Source organism: Nycticebus coucang, chromosome 2 (genome assembly GCF_027406575.1).
Source record: "Nycticebus coucang isolate mNycCou1 chromosome 2, mNycCou1.pri, whole genome shotgun sequence".
In the NCBI taxonomy this organism is placed as follows: Eukaryota; Metazoa; Chordata; class Mammalia; order Primates; family Lorisidae; genus Nycticebus; species Nycticebus coucang.
This window is the reverse complement of record NC_069781.1, coordinates 135,317,783-135,338,193: the sequence shown is the minus strand read 5'-3', so window position 1 is coordinate 135,338,193 and position 20,411 is coordinate 135,317,783. Positions and strand designations below refer to the sequence as shown.

General features: G+C 41.9%; 1 protein-coding gene across 5 annotated transcripts in view; it reads left to right on the top strand.

Annotated features, from left to right (window-relative positions):
• Nucleotides 1-16,852: 16,852 nt before the first annotated feature.
• The window catches only part of MTMR10 (myotubularin related protein 10), a 72,992-nt gene continuing 69,433 nt past the window's right edge, over nucleotides 16,853-20,411 (top strand). For 2 of the 5 annotated variants that reach the window (XM_053581978.1, XM_053581977.1), the window contains exons 1-2: nucleotides 16,853-17,140; nucleotides 17,654-17,714. Coding sequence is in view for 2 of the 5 variants with exons in the window: in XM_053581974.1 (XP_053437949.1) it covers nucleotides 17,081-17,140; nucleotides 17,654-17,714 (121 nt within the window). In the remaining 3 variants the exon portion in view is untranslated. Of the gene's footprint in view, nucleotides 17,141-17,653; nucleotides 17,715-19,733; nucleotides 19,819-20,411 lie in introns of those variants that run through there. The other 3 variants (XM_053581974.1, XM_053581973.1, XM_053581976.1) reach the window with 2 other exon arrangements.

The following is a 20,411-nucleotide window of genomic DNA, read 5'->3' as shown; positions in this document are numbered from 1 at the left end:
CCAAATACTTCACCCATTACAATTTCATCTCATTCCTAAATCTTTCCTCTGAGGGTCAGAAAAGCTTTCAGCCTTTTGCCATAGCCTAGCAAAGAGGTTTCTCAGAAGAAGCGAGGGAGCCTATGACAACTCAACAAAACTGGTCTGAAGAAGACAAAGCTTATTTCTGGGATTCTCCCCCTCTCTGTTCATTACATGGACCCCCTTCTTTTAGGTCTCTCTACCTTGCCTCAGAGGTGAAACCCACATCCCATTTCCTTAAGTCTCACTACAGTTTGTGATACCTCTCTCCTAGTATCACAGGAGATATCAAGGGATATAAAAGGGATTTTTGATTCAATATTCGCTTTTTTTTTTTTTTTTGACACAAGATATCACTCTGTTGCCCAGGCTAGTGTGCAGCAGCATCACTATGGCTCCCTGCAACCTCTAACTCCTGGGCTGAAGTCATCCTCCTGCCTCAGCTTCCCAAGTAGCTGGGACTAACATGCATGCACCACCATACCTGGCTAATTTTTAAAGAATTTTTGATAGAGACAGGGTCTTGCTTTTTTGTCCATGCTGTTCTCAAACTGAGAGCTACCTTGCCCATGCTGATGCAAGATTCTCTAAGGATTTTTGTCTTGAAGATTCAAGTGAGTAAATCCTAATGGAGGAATTTCAGAACCAGTGACTGGGCCAATTATTCTTGAGATCTTTCTCATGCACCCTAAATAACACCACATAGCTGTTTAGTACTTCACCAATTCAGTAAAATTCAAAATACTGAGGGTCTTTTATATAGAGCCCTGTTCCAGACTGTTAGTTATTACATTATTATATTATTCCCAATGTCATTATAATTTTGTCTAAATATGGACAACCAAATATTAGAAACTAATATCCAATCTCACCAAATCTAGAAGTATCTAATACATTAAATGAGAAAACTTGTTTATTGCAGTTTAATTTACAATCACCAAGATGTGGAAACAACCTAAATGCCCATCAACCGTGAATAGATTAATAAACTGTGGTATATGTATACTATGGAATACTATTCAGCCATAAGAAAAGATGGGAGAGGAGGGGTAAGATGGCCAATTGGAGCCAGCTTTCAACAGAAGCTCCTGTTCAGAGGGAGAGATAATGGCCAGAAAGAACCCAGTAAAGCTAAAGGTTGGGAGCTGAGTGAAAGAGAAGATTGAAAACTGCATGTCATCCCTGCTGAGGCGAGCTGAGACTCCAAGGAAGCAAATTACCCATCACAAAGAGGACAAGAGTCTGTTGCCTCCCCCAAGAGAGTGGCTCACTGTGTGATCTCTGTAAGTGAGCAGCGAACAGACCTTTTGTCTCACCCCACAGGAGAGACTTGCTGGAGGCTAGGACTCCTTCTCCAGAGAGACCCCGCTGTGAGCCTGGGCATTCTCTTACCTGGCATAAAAGTTGTACAAATATTTTCACTGCCATTCTGAATTCCCATTCCACCCTTCTCCCCTGGCCTGGTGGTCTAGAAGCCCACCCCCCACAGAGACCAGACTATCCGCAGTTACTTGCTAGGGCTGGGCATTGCATGGGCTGCAGCAGCATAGCTGCATTGCAACGGTGACTCCAGTAGAAGTAGAGAGAGGCACAGAGGGGAGGGTGACTGGGCAGCTCTGCAAAAGTGCATATCAGCAGCAGGCAGAGGTGCTAGAAGCCACATGGTGGGCAGAGGCTCGGGAACCTGCACATAGGCACCTGGCCCACAGCAGCAGCAATAGTAGAGCAAGCCCACTGGGGTCTAATTTCAGAGAGACAACTCCCCAATTCTGTGGACTGCCAGAGGGAGCCAGACCTCGCCCTGCAAGAGTACCAGAGGAGTAGTGTGGCTCAGGCAGACGCACGGTCTGAGGGAGAAAAACAGTCACTGCATTGTTAATCTCTGGCTTGGAACAAACTCAGGTGAAACACTCCCAAGTTTTCATTGAGCACCAGAGGGAATAAGGCTTCAGATCTCCCTGCCAGCTGGTGGCAGAGTGTGGTGGCCTGGCCAAGGAGGCTCCTCTTTGACTCTGGTAAGTGTAAATCCCTGGCATGTTTACTCATTGGAGGGAACTGGGCCACAGCTGCGGGGTTACCAGTAACTGGGAGTGGCAGAGGCTCAAGGTGGGGAAGGAGGTGCCAGCCCCCCAGACTAACTCTTTTGCTGGGCAGGCCTTTCTGACTCCATGGAGCACTGAAGCGAGTCACACTTGAGCTGCCAGTGGACCCTTACTGTCTAGTTGCTGGAGACCTTTTGAACTCTCCCACTTGATAAGCAACTGGGTGGACTGGGACAATTGGTTTGGAACTTCTGACCTGGGCTGGTCACCTGGGGACACTCCAAGGTTGAACCCTGGTTGTGTTGTAGTGGGAGGGTCTGATTGTCCTCTTCCAATTGTTGCCCATGTAGGGGTGGATGGTCTTAGTTGCTTGTATTTTTCCACAGCTGAGATTTCACCCCAAGTCTCCGATTCACTAGGATTGGATAGAGACTAGCTGAATACAAGACAGAGCCACCTAGCCCCATCACACCAAGTAAGTCACCAGAGTCTCAGGCTGCAGTACTGAACAGGACCTTTGTAAAGCTGTAAGGGAAAAGCCACAATCACCAGTCCCAGCTTTCTGGTAAAGGACTGGTTAATTACAACTCCAGGAGCCCTCAATCCAATTTCACCTTACCAGCTTCTCCAGCCAAACTGTGAAAAATTATCATGGGGCAGAACCAGTGGAACTCCCCTACAAAATGACAAAGGAGACACAACAAAAAGGAGACACATCATAAACAAATGATGAGATATCAGAAATCAAGTTCAGAATTTGGATGGCAAATAAGATTAATAGAATGGAAGTAAATTTGGAGTTAGAAATTCAAGGAGTAATTCAAAAGTTGTCTCAAGAAATCAATGAATTCAAAGACAAAATCTCCAAAGATTTAGACACAATGAGGCAAGAAATTGTAGCCCTTAAAGAACTGAGAAATGTAGTAGAATCCCTCAGTAACAGAATGGAGCAGGCAGAAGAAAAGCTCTCTGACATTGAAGACAAAACTTTTGAACACTCCCAAATGTTCAAGGAGGAAGAGAATTGGAGAGCAAAAATGGATCACTCCCTGAGAGAGTTGTGAGACCACTCCAAAAGAACAAACATTTGCCTTATTGGAATTCCTAAAGGAGAATAAGATGGTCCTAAAGGCACTGATGCTCTATTCCAAGATACAATGGAGGAGAACTTCCCAGGCATGGAAAGCAACACCGAAATGCTGATAGCAGACAATTTCAGAACCCCAGCAAGACTCAATCCAAATAAAGCATCTCCTAGACACATTGTAATTAACTTTGCCAAAGTTAATATGAAGGAGAAAATTCTGCAAGCAGCCAGATGTAAGAAAATCATAACATACAAGGGGAAGAATATTAGAATGACTTCAGATCTCTCAGCTGAAACTTTTCAAGCCAGAAGATGATGGTCATCGACCTTCAATTGCCTAAAACAAAACAACTTCCATCTCAGGATCCTGTATCCAGCTAAACTGAGTTTCATTTGTGATGGAGAAATTAAATACTTCAATGATATACACATGTTGAAGAAATTTGCCATAACTAAACCAGCTCTCCAGGATATTCTCAGACCCATCCTCCACAATAACCAGCACAATGCTCTACCACCAAAGTAAGCTCACTTAGAAATTTTTGAACAAAACCCAACTTCCACAGTGGTAAAAGGATTAAAAATGTCTACTGGACATCCAAAAAACATGATACCCAAAACACAATCAGGCTTATCAATTCCCTCAATTAATGTGAATGGTTTAAATTGTCCTCTAAAAAGGCACAGGCTGGCTGACTGGATACATAAAATCAGACCCAATAGCTGATGCATACAAGAATCTCATCTTACCTTAAAGGACAAAAGCAGACAGAAGGTGAAGGGATGGACATCTATAATTCAGGCAAATGAAATCAGAAAAAAGCTGGAGTTGCAATTTATTCACAGATGTAATAGGCTTTAAACCAACAAAGGTAATGAAAGATAAGGATGGTCACTTCATATTTGTCAAGGGAAACATGCAACATGAAAAGATTTCAATTATTAACATTTATGCACCCAAAAAGAATGTTCCTCAATTTATAAAGGAAACCCTAGCAGAAATGAACAATTTGACATCTTCCTGCACCATAATAGTTGAAGATTTTAACACCCATTTGGCAGTGTTGGAAAGATCCTCCAAGAAGAAACCAAACAAAGAAATATTGACTTAAACTTGACCCTATAACAAATGGACTTAACAGACATCTACAGAACATTTCATCCTAACAAAACTGAATACACATTCTTCTCATCAGCCCATGGAACTTCTCCAAAATTGATTGCATCTTAAGTCACAAGTCTAACCTCAGCAAATTTAAAATAATAGAAATTATTCCTTGTATTTTTTCAGATCATCATGGAATGAAAGTTGAACTCAACAACAACAAGAATCTTCATACTCAAACAAAGATATGGAAACTAAATAACCTTATGCTGAATGATAGCTAGGTCACAGATGAGATTCAGAAGGAAATTACCAAGTTTTTGGAACAAAACAACAATGAAGACACAAATTTTCAGGACCTGTGGGATACTGCAAAGGCAGTCCTTAGAGGGAAATTTATAGCATTGAAAGACTTCCTCAATTGAACACAAAGAGAGGAAGTCAACAATTTCATGGATCATCTCAAGCAACTGGAAAAGGAAGAACATTCCAACCCCAAACCCAGCAGAAGAAAAGAAATAACCAAAATTAGAGTAGAATTAAATGAAATTGAAAACAAAAGAATCATTCAAAAGATCAACGAATCAAAAAGTTGGTTTTTTGAAAATATTAACAAAATTGATAAATCTTTGGCTAACCTAACCAGAAACAGAAAAGTAAAATCCCTAATATCATCAATCGGAAATGATAAAGGCGAATACCAACAGTCACCTCAGAAATTCAAAAAATCCCTAAGGAATACTATAAAAAACTCTATTCTCAGAAATATGAAAATCTGGAGGAAATAGACCAATACCTGGAAGTACGCCACCTTTCTACACTTAGCCAGAAAGAATAGGAATTGTTGAATAGACCTATATCAAGTAGTGAAATAGCATCAACTATAGGAAATCTCCCAAAAAAGAAAAGTCTAGGACCAGATGGCTTCACATCAGAATGCTATCAAACCTTTAAAGGGGAACTAGTACCTATATTACATAATCTTTTCCAAAACATAGAAAAAGAAGAAATACTTCCCAACACATTCTACAAAGCAAATATTACCCTGATCCCCAAACTAGAAAAAGACCCAACAATGAAAGAAAATTATAGATCAATATCTTTAATGAATACAGATGCAAAAACATTCAATAAGATCCTAGAAAACAGAATCCAACAACACATCAAACAAATTATACACCATGACCAAGTTGGTTTTATCCCAGGGTCTCAAGGTTGGTTCAACATACATAAATCTGTAAATATAATACATCACATAAACAAAATAAAAAACAAAGACCATATGATTCTCTCAATTGATGCAGAAAAAGCTTTTGATAATATCCAGCATCCTTTCATGATCAGAACACTTAAAAAAATAGGTATAGGGTGGTGCCTGTAGCTCAAGTAGCTAAGGCACCAGCCACATACACCAGAGCTGGCAGGTTCGAATCCAGCTGGGCCTGCCAAACAATGACAGCTAAAACCAAAAAATAGCCAGGTGTTGTGGTGGGCACCTATAGTCCCAGCTCCTCAGGAGGCTAAGGCAAGAGAATCGCTTAAGCCCAGGAGTTGGAGGTTGCTGTGAGCTGCAACACCACGGCACTCTACCCAGGGTTATAGTTTGAGGCTCTATCTCAAAACAAACAAAAAAAAGAAAATAGGTATAGAAGGGACATTTCTTAAGCTGATAGAGGCCATCTACAGCAAATCCACAGTCAATATCATATTGAATGAAGTAAAATTGAAAACATTTCCACTCAGATCAGGAACCAGGCAAGGATGCCCACTGTCCCCACTGCTATTCAACACAGTAATGGAAGGAAGTCTTAGTCATCACAATCAGGCAAGGGAAGGCAATCAAGGGAATCCAAATAGGGTCAGAGGAGATCAAATTCTCACTCTTCACAGATGATATGATCTTATACTTGGAAAATCCCAGAGACTCAACTACAAAACTCTTAGAAGTGGTCAAGGAATACAGCTGCATCTCAGGATACAAAATCAGTACTCACAAATAGGTACCTTTTATATATACCATCAATACTCAAACTGAAAAAATAGTCACGGACTCTATTCCTTTTACAGTGGCACCAAAGAAGATGAAATATTTAGGAATTTACCTAACAAAGGATGTGAAAGATCTCTATAAAGAGAACCATGAAACTGTGAGAAAAGAAATAGCTGAAGATGTTAACAAGTGGAAATACATACCGTGCTCATGGCTGGGAAGAATCAACATTTTTAAAATGTCCATACTACCGAAAGCAATATACAAATTTAATGCAATCCCTACTAAAGTGCCACTGTCATTCTTTAAAGATCTGGAAAAAATAGGGTGGCGCCTGTGGCTCAGTGAGCAGGGCACCGGCCCCATATACCGAGGGTGGCAGGTTCAAACCCAGCCCCAGCCAAACTGCAACAACAACAACAAAAAAAAGGATTATACATTTAAAAGACGAATATGAAAAAAAATAAAAGATTTATTTAAAAAAAAAAAAGATCTGGAAAAAATAGTACTTCACTTTATATGGAATTAGAAAAAACCTCGAATAGCCAAGACATTACTCATAAATAAAAACAAATCAGGAGGAATCACACTACAAGACTTCAGGCTATACTATAAATCTATAGTGATCAAAACAACATGGTACTGGCACAAAAATAGAGAGGTAGATGTATGGAACAGAATAGAGAACCAAGAGGTGAACCCAGACACTTACCATCATTTGATCTTTGATAAGCCTATCAAAAACATTCCGTGGGGGGAAAGATTCCCTATTTAACAAATGGAGCTGGGTGAATTGGCTGGTGCAATGTGGAAGACTGAAACTAGACCCACACCTTTCACCATTAACAAAAATTGACTTTCATTGGATAAAAGATTTAAACTTAAGACATGAAACTATAAAAATACAGAAGAGAGTGCAGAGAAAACTCTTGAAGAAATTGGCCTGGAAAGATACATTGTGAGAAAGATCCCCCTGGGCAATTGAAGCAACACTAAAAACACATTACTGGGACAGATCAAACTAAGCTTCTGCACAGCCAAGAACACAGTAAGTAAAGCAAGCAGACTACCCTCATAATGGGATAAGATATGTGCAGGTTATGTTTCGGACAAAGATTTGATAACCAGAATCCACAGAGAACTCAAACTTATTGATAAGAAAAAGAACAAGTGATCCCATTTCATTGTGGGCAAGAGACTGGAACAGAAGCTTCTCTGAAGAAGACAGGTGCATGGCCTACAAACACATGAAAAAATGCTCATCATCTTTAATCATCAGAGAAATGCAAATCAAAACCACTTGGAGATATCATAACTCCAATAAGAGTAGCCCACATAATTGTCAGTGCTGCTATGTCACTTTGTCACTCATTGGTGCCACCTTGGCACCTCATCAGTGCACTCAGTGCACGCAGGAACCAGCCGGGACACAGATTAGAAGTACAATGTTTGCAAGAGGTGGACTTCCCATAGGTGCAGGGAAGCCCCAAGTAACTTCTGCTGTAGCCATTTATTGAAACATTATACAACACGTGTGGGGGGCCCACTTACGTGGATCATGTGCTTAATAGTCCCTACGTGCTCTTTTCCCATGGGCTCAACTCCCACTCTGATGCACCATGAATGTTCAACATATAATACCCGCTTGCTAATGAGTGACTGATCTTATCTCATTAAAGCATTCCCTTGCTTGAGGGCTTGTCTCCAGGCTGCAAAACATCTCCATGCCGACAAGGAGATTTTCTGGCTCCCAGCTCCTCCCTCAAGAACCAATGATCCTCCTCTAAGCCTGGTGCTCAGTCTCCTACACATAACAAAATCCCCAAACTACAGATGTTGGCATGGATATGTAGAAAAGGGAACACTTCTACACTGCTGGTGGGAATGGCAGCCAATAAGTTCCTTTTGGAAAGAAGTTTGGAGAACACTTAGGGATCTAAAAGTAGACCTGCCATTTGATCCTGCAATTCCTCTACCAGGTATATATCCAGAAGACCAAAAATCACTTTACAACAAAGATGTTTGCACCAGATATTTGTTTATTGCAGCTCAATTCATAATTGCCAAGTCATGGAAGAAGCCTAAGTGCCCATCTACCCATGAATGGATTAATAAATTGTGGCATATGTACACCATGGAATATTATGCAGCTTTAAAAAAAGATAGAGACTTTACCCCTTGTATGTTTACATGGATGGAGCTGGATCATATTCTTCTTAGTAAAGCATCTCAAGAAAGGAAGAAAAAGTATCAAAGTACTATTATGAAAGCAATATATAATCACCCACACTTTCATATTAAAGATAAAATACAACTATAGCCCAGGATGTAGGAGGGAAGAGGAGGGAGAGGTTGGGGGAAGGGAGGGGAGGGGAGTGGTTGGATGGAGGGAGGTTTAATTGGTGGGACCCCACCTATTGTGCATATTGCAAGGGTGTATGTCAAATCTATTAAGTGTAGATTATAAATGTCTTAACACAATAATTAAGTGAAATGAAGGCTATGTTAACCAGTTTGATATAAGCATTCCAAATTGTATATAAAATCAGCACATTCTACCCCATAAATGCATTAATGTATACAGTTATGATTTAATTAAAAAAATAAAATAAAAGAATTGAAAACAATGTAAAAAATAATTTAAAAAATTGGGAGACTTTACATCTTTTGTATTATCCTGGATAGAGTTGAAACACCTTCTTAGTAAAGTATCACAAGAATGGAAAAGCGAGTACCCAATGTACTCAATACTAATAGGAAGCCAGTAGATGAACTAATGCATGCCTACATAAGAGAAAAACTCAATTCAATTCAACTAGGTGGGGAGGGAAAGAGGTGGGTGGATGTTCTCCCACCTCATGGGCACAATGTAAGGGTATATGCCACACCTCTTGGGTTCAGGACACACACAACTACAACTGGGATTTTACCTAACAAATGCAAACATTGCAACCCAATCATTTGTACCCTCATATTAATCTGAAAAAAAGACCTACCTAAATGATGTAAAAAAAGAAAATGAGAAGGGCAGTGCCTGTGGCTCAAAGGGGTAGGGCACAGGCCCCATATGCCGGAGGTGGCGGGTTCAAACCCAGCCCTGGCCAAAAACTGCAAAAAAATAAATAAATAAATAAAAGAAAATGAGAAAACTGAATAAGTTTGAATCATTTAATACAGAATGTTTAGTATTAAATAAGAATTATATTTCTGGTCTAGGTAAAGTATAACGGTAAGCCTTTTATTCTTATATCCCTAAAATTCTGACATAGTCATCAATGAGTTATGATATTTGGTATAAAGTAAGATACATTTGGATTTTGACCAAGGGAATTAAGACTTGAAATATCAGAGGACCTCATTATAAGTGGATCTCTCCTTTAAGGCTGTATGAATGCTTAAATTATGAATATATCTATTACATCACCATCAGGTTCCTATGCCCTTTCATAATTCAAGTTTCAAAATCTAAAAATTAAACCCTTTTTGAAGATCTTTTAAATCTCTTTTAATCTATTATTACCATCTCCCTTTCTCTTCATTACCATTTCTCTGCTCGAGAACATGTGTCATTTGTCTTGCAAAGTTTCCCACAGTCTAAATTGACATGTTCTACTGGGAGTTTTTTGTTTTTTATTTATTTATTTATTTTGAGACAGAGTCTCATTATGTCACCCCCCGTAGAGTGCTGTGGCGTCACAGCTCACAGCAACCTCAAACTCGTGGGCTTAAGCGATTCTCTTGCCTCTGCCTCCCAAGTAGCTGGGACTACAGGCACCTGCCACAGCACCCGGCTATTTTTTGTTGCAGTTGTCATTATTGTTCAGTAGGCCCGGGCTGGATTTGAACCCATCAATCTCAATGTATATGGCTGGTGCCGTAACCACTGTGCTATGGGTGCCAAGGCACGTTCTACTGTTTCTGCAGGTTGGCAGGAAGAGTCAGAGGCTTATTCAGGCTCAGGTTCAATCATTGGGCAAGGCTATTTGGGGGTGCTGGTCCATTCATTATGAGGCACATCTGTCTACTTGTTTCCCTTTTCGTGATGTCATCAGCTATTGATGTTCAATCCCTAGATATTTTAATTTATAGGCAGCTGAAAATTGTAATACTCAAATTCTATTATTTATTTTTCATTCAATAGCTGAAATACTTTATAAAGACATGATTCCTTTCATCTACTGGCTAGTTACACAGTGATATATGTCATACTATACACCAGGAATAATGATTGATTGATTTTTCCCATTTATTTGCCAGTTTTCAAAATAATGAATTGGTTCTCTATCATTCTCCAAAAGATGCCAGGCAGACAGCTCTCCACCTTGTCAGCACCTTGATCTTATACTTACCAACCTCCAGAACCATGAAAAATAAATTTCTGTCCTTTAATCTACCAGTCTGTGCTATTTTGCTATAGAAGCCCGTGCAGACTAATAAAATTAGGTATCTGGAGAAGGTTGTGAAATTTAGTATTAACTAAACAACACAGCTGGAAATCAGAGCTTTGTTCCAGGTGTCTGATAGTTTGATTTTTTGAATAGTGTTATGATCTCATGGATTTAATTATATGTGATTATAATTATTTCCTTTCACACTTTCTTTCTTCGAGAACTTTAAGTATGTTATTTCGTTTTCTTCTGACATAAAACATTGCTGCCAAAAATTCTGATGGTGAACCTCTTTTCTTGCACTTAAAAGTCACTTGTTTGGCTCGGTGCCTGTGGCTTAAATAGCTAAGGCGCCAGCCACATACACCTGAGCTGACAGGTTTGAATCCAGCCCAGGCCCGCCAAACGACGACGGCTGCAAACAAAAAAAATAGCCGGGCATTGTGGCAGGCGCCTGTAGTCCCAGCTACTTGGGAGGCAGAGGCAAGAGAATCGCTTGAGCCCAGGAGCTGGAGGTTGCTGTGAGCTGTGATGCCACAGCACTCTACCCGGGCAACAGCTTGAAGCTCTGTCTCAAAAAAAAAAAAAAAAAAAGTCACTTGTTTTATTTTGCTGGGGTTTTTTGTTTTTGTTTTTTTTGTCTAGATAACCCAAAGACATTTTCGTTGTTTTTTCTTTAAAGTCCAGTAGTTTTACAAGAGTGTGTCTTGTGCTGGTCAAGTCCAGATCAATAAACTCGGGCTCAGTGTATTCTTATGATATGTAGTTTCAAACATTTTCTTTTAAATTTAAGGAAGTTTTTTAAACCATAGTGTGCAGTGTTTGCTTTTTTCCTTATGTCTTCCTCCCCTTTCTCTTTTTCCAGGGACTCCTAATTATGTTTGTTGAATCTCCTTATCTTATCTTCATTATCTGCCACTTTCTCTCTCATCTGTTTACCTCTCTTCATTAATTTCTGATTTTGTAAATGTTCCCGCTTTGCTGCTTCTACTTCTCTTACAGCATAGTTGTGTTTATTTGTCCTTAAGGTTTTCTTTTTTAAGTTCAGTCTTCATTGCAGATTCTCATTTCTAATTCTATTCTGAATTTGTTAATTTCCAATGTTTTTAGTTCTGATTTACATGGTTCTTATAGTAGATGTGAGTTTTTATCTGTTTGGTGGGCATGTCTTCCTGGTGCATTTTCATTGTCCATATGAGTGCTTTCTATTCTTTTTTTTTTTTTTTTTGAGACAGAGCCTCAAGCTGTCACCCTGGATAGAGTGCCGTGGCATCACAGCTAACAGCAACCTCCAACTCTTGGGCTCAAGTGAGTCTCCTGCCTCTGCTCCCAAGTAGCTAGGACTACAGGAGCCCGCCGAAATGCTCGGCTATTTTTTGGTGCCAGCCATCATTGTTGTTTGGCGGGCCCGGGCTGGATTCGAACCTGCCAGCTCAGGTGTATGTGGCTGGTGCCTTAGCTGCTTAAGCCACAGGTGCTGAGCCTGCTATTCTATTCTTATTCTCTTTTCATTACAGTAATTTTCTATGGGATTTGACTTCCAGACTTTCCTGTAATTATTTTTGTGTAAAATTGGTTTTCTTGAGCTTTCTGAAGAAAGCAGTTTTTTTTGTTTGTTTCTGTAGAGAGAGTTTCACTGTACGGCCCTGGCCCTCGGGTAGAGTGCCGTGGCATCACATGGCTCACAGCAACCTCTAACTCTTGGGCTTACGTGATTCTCTTGCCTCAGCCTCCTCAGCAGCTGGGACTATAGGCGCCTGCCATAACACCCAGCTATTTTTTTGTTGCAGTTTGGCTGGGGCTGGGTTTGAACCCGCCACCCTCAGCATATGGGGCCAGCGCCCTACTCACTGAGCCACAGTCACCACCCAGAAAGCAGTTTTGAGACAGAGTCTCACCCTGTCACCCTGGATAGAGTGCTGTAGCATCCCCATAGCTCACCACGAACTCAAACTCCTGGGCTCATGCGATCCTCTTGCCTCAGCCTCCTGAGTAGCTGGGACCACAGACATGTGCCAACACACCTGACTAATTTTTCTATTTTTAGCAGAGATGGGGTCTGGCTTTTCCTTGGGCTGGTCTCCAATTCCTGAGCTCAAGCAATCGTCCAAGCATCTCGTTGATTACAGGTGTGAGCTACCTTATCCAGCCAAGGACAGCTTTTCTAACTTCACAGAGAATGACTGCGTAGTCTTGTCATTGTTTTAAAGCTTATTTCGGAGAGTTCCCCATCTTCCATTTTTATCCAGACCTCCTCTTTCCTTTGTTTCCATTGACTCTGTTCTGCTCCATTTTGTTTCCATGCCCAGCAGTTTATCTTCAGTGTGGGTCCCTTTCCAGGAAGGAAGCCTACCTAGCAGGTTAGTTTCAAGAGTTCCTGAAACTCTATTTTTCCAGTCCCTCCAGACTTTGCCATGGGCCCCCTATTCATTCATGCTTGTGGAGAAGGGAGATACCCATTCCTATTTCAGCTGCTATTCTCACCTCAACTGGGTGGGCCTTCCAACAGATGCCTTTTGGTTATTTTGGAATTCTCCAGAAGTGTCGATTCCCTGCGCAGATGCCCCAAAGGTCTTGTGATCTTATGGCTGCTAATTAGTTCATTCCCACTTGCTTACACTTTGGAGATCATGGGGATATCTTTTCACTTGGATTTTTTGTAGATGCTGTCCTTGAGGTTTTATTTTGTTGTATAGTTGCTTTGTCTGTTTTATGTGAGGACCGAAACACTACGCTCCTGCTGTCATCTTCCCAGAATTCTCCCTGAAGCAACAGAGTTTTTAAATTACTTAACAGTCACCTTGAAAGACCATATCCTCAGACAATGGCATAACTTTGTAAACATTACATATAACCACTTCTAACCTCTTCCACTGCTACTACCATCACCTTCTTCTATCTGGACACTCTAGCAAATACCAATTATTATAATTCCCACTCCCCAATAGTCTCCCAACTTTCACCATGCTGCACCACTACCATTATAATGATTATTTTTAAATGTAAGTCAGGTTGTATTACACTCAGCTCAAAACACTACAAAAGCATCTCCACTTTTGGGGCCAATGGGAGCTGGTCTATAGTTCCCCCCAACTTCCTCTCCCACTGTATTAGGCTACTTCAGGCCTCAAACACATCGCACAGGCTCTCATCTCGTCATTTGTACTATTGTTCCTTCTGCTGCAAATGCTTTTCCTCCTGGTTTCCACCTGGCTTGCCTCTTCACCTACTTTGGTCTCTGCTCAGATGTCATCTAATGAGAAAAGCCTTCTCTGATCACGTTCACCTCCCTGTTGAAAAACAGAACCCTCATTCTTTTCCCATGTTTTATTTTTCTTCACAGCACTTGTTACCACCTGATTATGTTACATGCTGATTTTTTTTTCTCTCTCTCTACCAATACCAAGAATGAAAATGTCATGAAAAATAGAAAAGTCATCTTTTTAGTGTCCTGAATAATGCTAGGCACAAAGTTAATACTTACTACAAATTCATTAGCTCACTGAATGAGTGCCTGAATGAATATATAAAGTACCTAGCATCTAATAAGTATTCAAGAAATGTTACCTCTTTTCTTTTTTGGAAAGGGAAAAAGAGATGATCTGTAGGGAATTCCGTCATTCTCAATGATAGAAGAACCAATAACAGAAACAGATGTGTAGTCAGAAAAACAGGTGAAGCAGGATAAAATAGTGACATTAGAGCCAAAAGAAGGGGCTGGGCGTGTTTGCTCACACCTGTAATCTCAGCACTCTGGGAGGCTAAGGCGGGAGGATTGCTTGAGTTTAGGAGTTCAAGGCCAGACTGAACAATGGCGAAATGACATCTCTACTAAAAATAAAATTAGTTGGGCATTGTGTTGGGTGCTTGTAGTCTCAGCTACTTGGGAGGCTGAAGCCAGAGGATCGCTTGAGCCCAAGAGATTGAGGTTGCTATGAGCTGTGATGCCATGGCACTTCACCCAGGGCACAGAGTGAGACTCTCTCTCTCTCTCAAAAACAAACAAACAAAAACAAATGAACAAATTTTTTAAAATAGAGCCAAAAGAAGGGAGTGATCAACTATACCAAACATAGAGAGCAGTCAAGGAGATCAGGATCTGAGAAGAGGCTGTAAGACCAGCATTATGGACTCAATTATGACTCAATATGCTTATCTGGAAATCCCAACTCCTGTGTGATACTTGGAGATAGAGTTGTGAGGAGGTAATTAAGGTTAACATATATGTGGCCCTAATCTAATAGGATTAGTGTCCTTAGAAGACGAGACATCAGAAAGTTCATTGAACACCCTCTGCTATGATCTGACAGTGAGAGACAGCCATCTGCAAGCCAGGCACACAGCCCTCATCAGAACCCTGCCTCGCCAGCCTCTTTATCTTGGACTCCCCAGCCCCCAGAACTGTGAGAAATAAGTTTCTGTTGGTTAAGCCACCAGTCTGTGGTATTTTGTTATGGCAGCCTGAGCAGATGAATGCATCTGAAAAATGTCATAAAATTTAGGGTTAACCTAATATTAAATCTGGAAATCAGGGCTTTTCCACTTTGCAGTTGTATGTTAACACATTAAGAGCTGCAGATACTAAGAAAACCTGTACAGAAAAGCCACAGAGTAAGTCATTCAAGTATAAAGAAAAAGCCAATTATCATTTGAAGAGTATTTGTAGGAAAAAATCCATTCAATGTAGAATAACAGAATATTCATAGAAAAAAAATTTGTGTATGGCTGTTTCTAACAACAAGAGGGCTCATGCCTGTAATCCCACTATTTTGGTGGATTACCTGAGCTCAGGAGTTTGAGATCTGAGCAAAGCAAGACCCCATCTCTACTAAAAGTAGAAAAATTAGCTGGGCATCCTGGACTGCACCTGTAGTCCCAGCTACTTGGGAGGCTGAGACAAGAGGATCTCTTGAGCCCAAGAGTTTGAGGTTGCTGTGAGCTATGATGCCATGGCATTAAACCCCAGAGCGCCTGAGTGAGACTCTGTTTCAAAAAAAAAAAAAAGAAAGAAATCCAACAGAATATTTTTAAAGTAAAATTATGGTTCCTGTGCAAAATGGAACCACATGTTAGTCAAACAGGTTCTAAATTCAGAATAAATTATTTTTATAAAAAGTGCAACTTTCTGAATCTTGTTAAATATTCCCAAAAGGAACAGTTGTATGATTGTAATTGGTATGGCCAGACAGAAGCTTCCCTGGGACATTAATCATCAAAGGCTGGATTAGGGTTTTATACTTCAAAGTGTTAAGAAGGACCTAGTCTAAACTAATAGATTTACCAAAATGTAACACCACTAGCCCTCTTCCATAAAAGGCTGCTCCAGTTTCAGAAATAGGTCAGAGTTCAAAAATGCAGTTAAGAGTTCAGAAATGCACTGAGCTGATATGCTAGAATTCGTGTTCTTTGCAATTAACAGGCAGATTTTCGGTTCCAAAGCCTATCGAAGCTGCCCACACCGCTAGGGCTTTACTCTTGATGGGCTTTTGATCATTTATATTCATTAGCATCTTATGGTGCTGAGCTAGAAAAGAAAGGAAGGCAACTTACTTAAAATCTTTTCTAAATGGGGAGTCTGGGTTGGCTGTCAACCTCATCTGTCCAGTCCCAACACATACAAATCTCACATCCCTGTCTCATACATTTGAGAAAAAAACAGTAAGACCGGTGATGGAAGAAAATCTTCCCCAAGTATGGCAAGCGGTACGAACCGCGCTGAACGTCTGGACTTGGTCACTGCTGGCCGGAGGCTCCAGCCCCTTTCCCAGAGCAGTCCCCATACTCGGGGCGCAGACAGTGTGACAGCCCCGCTCTGGGGTCTCAGAGTCACCTTCCCTCCCGCCCCAGGTTCCTTCCGGAAGACTTCAAAATGACGCTCGACCAGGCCGGACGACTGACCCTGTGTCTGTGCGAGGGCGGGGCAGTCTGCACACAGGATACCCCTGCGTCTAGATCACAGCCGCGTCCTGCGGCCACCGTGGCCCCTGCGGGCCGCCGTAGGCCCCGCGGGCGCCGTGACCCCTGCGGGCCGCCGTAGCAGCGCCGTCCCGGGCCGTCCGTGCAAGATGGCCGCCCGGCGCCGCGTCCCCAAACCCCCTAGCTGAGGCCAGGCGGCGGGCGCGCGGCGCAGCTCGCGTTCCGGGGCCAGCGCGGGCTCCTGGCGGGGAGCGGGGAGCAGGCCGCGGGCCGCGGGCCTCGAGCGCCATCTCGGGGCGGGCGCAGGCCCTTCCGGGGATGGGCCCCGGCGCCCGCTCCGGCCCGGCTCGGCCCGGCTCCTCCCCCCTCGGGCGGGGGCTCCGCGGTGTCCCCGCCCGCCAGTCCGCCCGGCCCCGCCGGCTGCACACGGGGTCTGGGCGGCCGCACGGGCAGCTCTAAGTCCGGAGGAGTCGGGAGGCGGCAGCGCTGCCGCTGGCCGGCGACGGGTCGGGGGCCGAAGGCAGTGACACCATGTTCTCCCTCAAGCCGCCCAGACCCACCTTCAGGTCCTACCTCCTGCCGCCGCTTCAGGTAAACAGCCCGGTGTCCGCGGGATCCCCGTCTGGTGCTTCCGGGGAGCCGCCAGGCCGGCACCGGGAACGGGAGGACTCCGGGGGCCGCGCCCCGCTGCAGCTGCGCCCCCCGCCGGGGGGGAGCTCGGTTCCCGGCGTCGGGAGCCCCCACTGGCCGGGTGGAAACTTGTGAAACTCCGCCGCAGCCATTCTCGACCCGAGTCTTGTCGTCCCCTAGTTTTGCCGTGTGCTGAGACCAAGTGAGCGTTTGGAACTGGGTTTATTTTGTTCGTAGACCAGTGACGGTCACAGCCGTGACCGCCAGCGTGATTGCAGCGCTTGCAGGCACTTGCTAGAGCAGTGCTTCTTAACCTTTCTAATGCCGCGGCCCTTTAATACAGTTCCTCATGTTCTGGTGACCCCCAACCATTCAAATGGGAACTATGTCTGTCGCTTATGTCATCACCTAGAAAACTTGTCCTGGTATGTTATTTGGGGATGAGTTTTGATGTATTTTATTAATGTATTTCAGACTGACGATAAGATCAGTTCGGAACCGAAGATCAAAAAACTGGAGCCAGTTCTTTTGCCAGGTAAACATCAGCCTTCTAAAAGATACGGTAGTAATGTAATTTGTCCAAGATTATTCTAGCGGCTAGTATCTGGTGGTTAATTTTATCTTTTTAAACTTTCTTCAGTTAAAAATCTAATGATTGTGAAAAAAAAAGAATTGGTTACAGAACTACAACAGCAACAAAGAAAGATTAATTGGTGTTTATCCTTGAAAGTTTAAAGCCTCAAAGAAAACTTAAGAATATCAATACCTGGCTTGACGCCCGTAGCTCAGTGAGTTGGGCACCGAAGCTGGTGGGTTTGAGCCCTGCCCGAGGCTGCTAAACAAGGACAACTGCAACAAAAAAAAAAAAAAAAAAAAAAACCGGGTGTTATGGCGAGCGCCTGTAGTCCCAGCTACTTGGGAGGCTGGGGCATGAGAATCACTTAAGCCCAAGAGTTTGAGGTTGCCTAGAGCTGTGACACCAGGGCACTCTACCGAGGGCGACATAGTGAGACTCTGTCTCCAAAAAAAAAAGAATGTCAACACCTTATTTTCTGTTTTATCTCTGAAAATGTTCTTTCTGTATGGAAGTAATCTTTAATTCCTTGAGTAGTTAAGTGCTCTTCACCCTTCCTGTCAGTCCTGCCATGTAATTTATTGACAATTAATAGTCAAATCATTTTAGTGCATTGATAGTGTGAAAAGTGACTTTTGATTATGTACCAGTAACAAAGCTTACTGAACTTTGAATTACTTACTTGGCAGTTATTTTTTGAAGTTGTCAGCTGTATTTGCAAATTTTTTGTTTGGGTTTAGAATAGAGTTTTCCAACAGAGGCACTATTGACATTTTGAGCAGGATAATTCTTTGTTTTGGGGGGGGGCGAGGGGACTGTAGCCATGAGATGCCAATAGTACCCCTATCCCCTGCCATCTACTTGCCATGGGTATTATCAGATCTTTTAGTTTGGGTTTGGGGGTTTTGGTACCTCCAGGAAACAAAACTTCTCCTGATTGAGAATTACTGCTTTAGAACAAAATTTACCTTAGAAGAAAGACTTTCAAGACAGAGGTAGGGATTGGTGATAGACAAGAGTTTAGTTTTAGAACATACAAAGTATTATTTTTCTTTTTTTTTTTTTTTTTTTTTATTGTTGGGGATTCATTGAGGGTACTATAAGCCAGGTTAACCTGATTGCATTTGTTAGGTAAAGTCCCGCTTGCAATCATGTCTTGCCCCCAGAAGGTGTGGCACACACCAAGGCCCCACCCCTCTCCCTCCTTCCCTCTCTCTGCTTTTCATTCTCCCCATACAAAGTATTATTTGATTAGTATTTCAAATTGCATAAGAATTAGGAAATGTCAGTTTAATATAATTTGGGGAGGGGATATAGCCATATACTTAGTAAGCCTGTTTTAAACCTGAAATATTGTATAATACCAGTTTGTATGGTTACTGTCAACATTTAAACATCTCAGAGACTTTACTTAAAGCCAAATCTAATAAAATAATTAGACCTTTGTAGGTTGTAACTGAACAAATTTGGAAACTTTAACATTTTAAATGGTAAGGGACAAACATTAAAAACATCAATCTTTGGTTCCACATGGTAGATGCTAACTCTTAAAATTTTTTTTAAATTTTATTATGGGAATTAGTTGTGAGTATTTTCCTTTGATTTTGTTAGTGTTTTTCACTCAGTATGTACTAGTTAATCCTCTGTACTTTTCCTCAGAGTGAACAATAGAATTACTAATAACCCTTGCTCCCTGTGTACTCTGAGTCTTAGTCACTCCAGGCATTTAAAGGCAGCAGAGGGAAACGGTACTCATCTTGAATGAATGCCTGTGAGCTGTTGAACTTTGGCTTCCTTTACTTTGAACTGGCTTGGTTCTTAGACTCTAATTCCCTCCTACCGATACTGTTATTTGACGGTAATAAACAACATGGTCTTTGCTACAAATGCTAGTACTTGATTTTTTAAAATTAGCTTTTTAGGTTTAAGATATGCTTATTAAAAGTGCTACTAAATATTGATATACTTTTTCTCATTTAGGATTATTTGTGAAATTACTACATACTGACCTTTCTACTGAAAAGTCAGGACATTTCTGGGGAGATTTCAAACCCAGTTCCTGAATGTAAGTGGTTTACTTGTTCCGAAAATAGCAACTCAGTCTGAGTTGTTTTGTCCATTAAGGAATTCTCTGACTTGTTAATTTTTCTTGCATTGACTCCCAGTCACAGCCAAAGTCTGTACGTGCCTCCGTGACGGCTCTTGTCACCAGTGCTGTGTCGCACCTGCCCTACTCTTACAGAACACGTGAATAGTCCTGAACTGCCGTGTCATCTGCCCTCCTTAACGCCTTCTGTTCTTCCCCTCTCACTCTGGCCTTTCCACGCTCTTCCCACTGTTCTGTGCAGCCATTCCTTTGGGGTCTCTGTTTCCTCCTTCACCTTTATGTCACGACTCCACCTCCAACTAGAACTTATGTTAATTCTTCTTGGCCTGCGGAATACTACACTACTGTGAAATCTGGAAGACAAGTGGAAAATAAAGTAGTGGTGATCTAAAGACCTAGGCTAGATAGGGTTTTTACTAACAGGCATTGAATAGTATAGTTCTGGCCTTCCTTATCATCAGAAATCAGTAGAAAACATAGCCAGATCACCTGTTGCTTTATACAAACACACAGAAGTAATTGTTCAGAGATATAATATTGCATGCCATGTT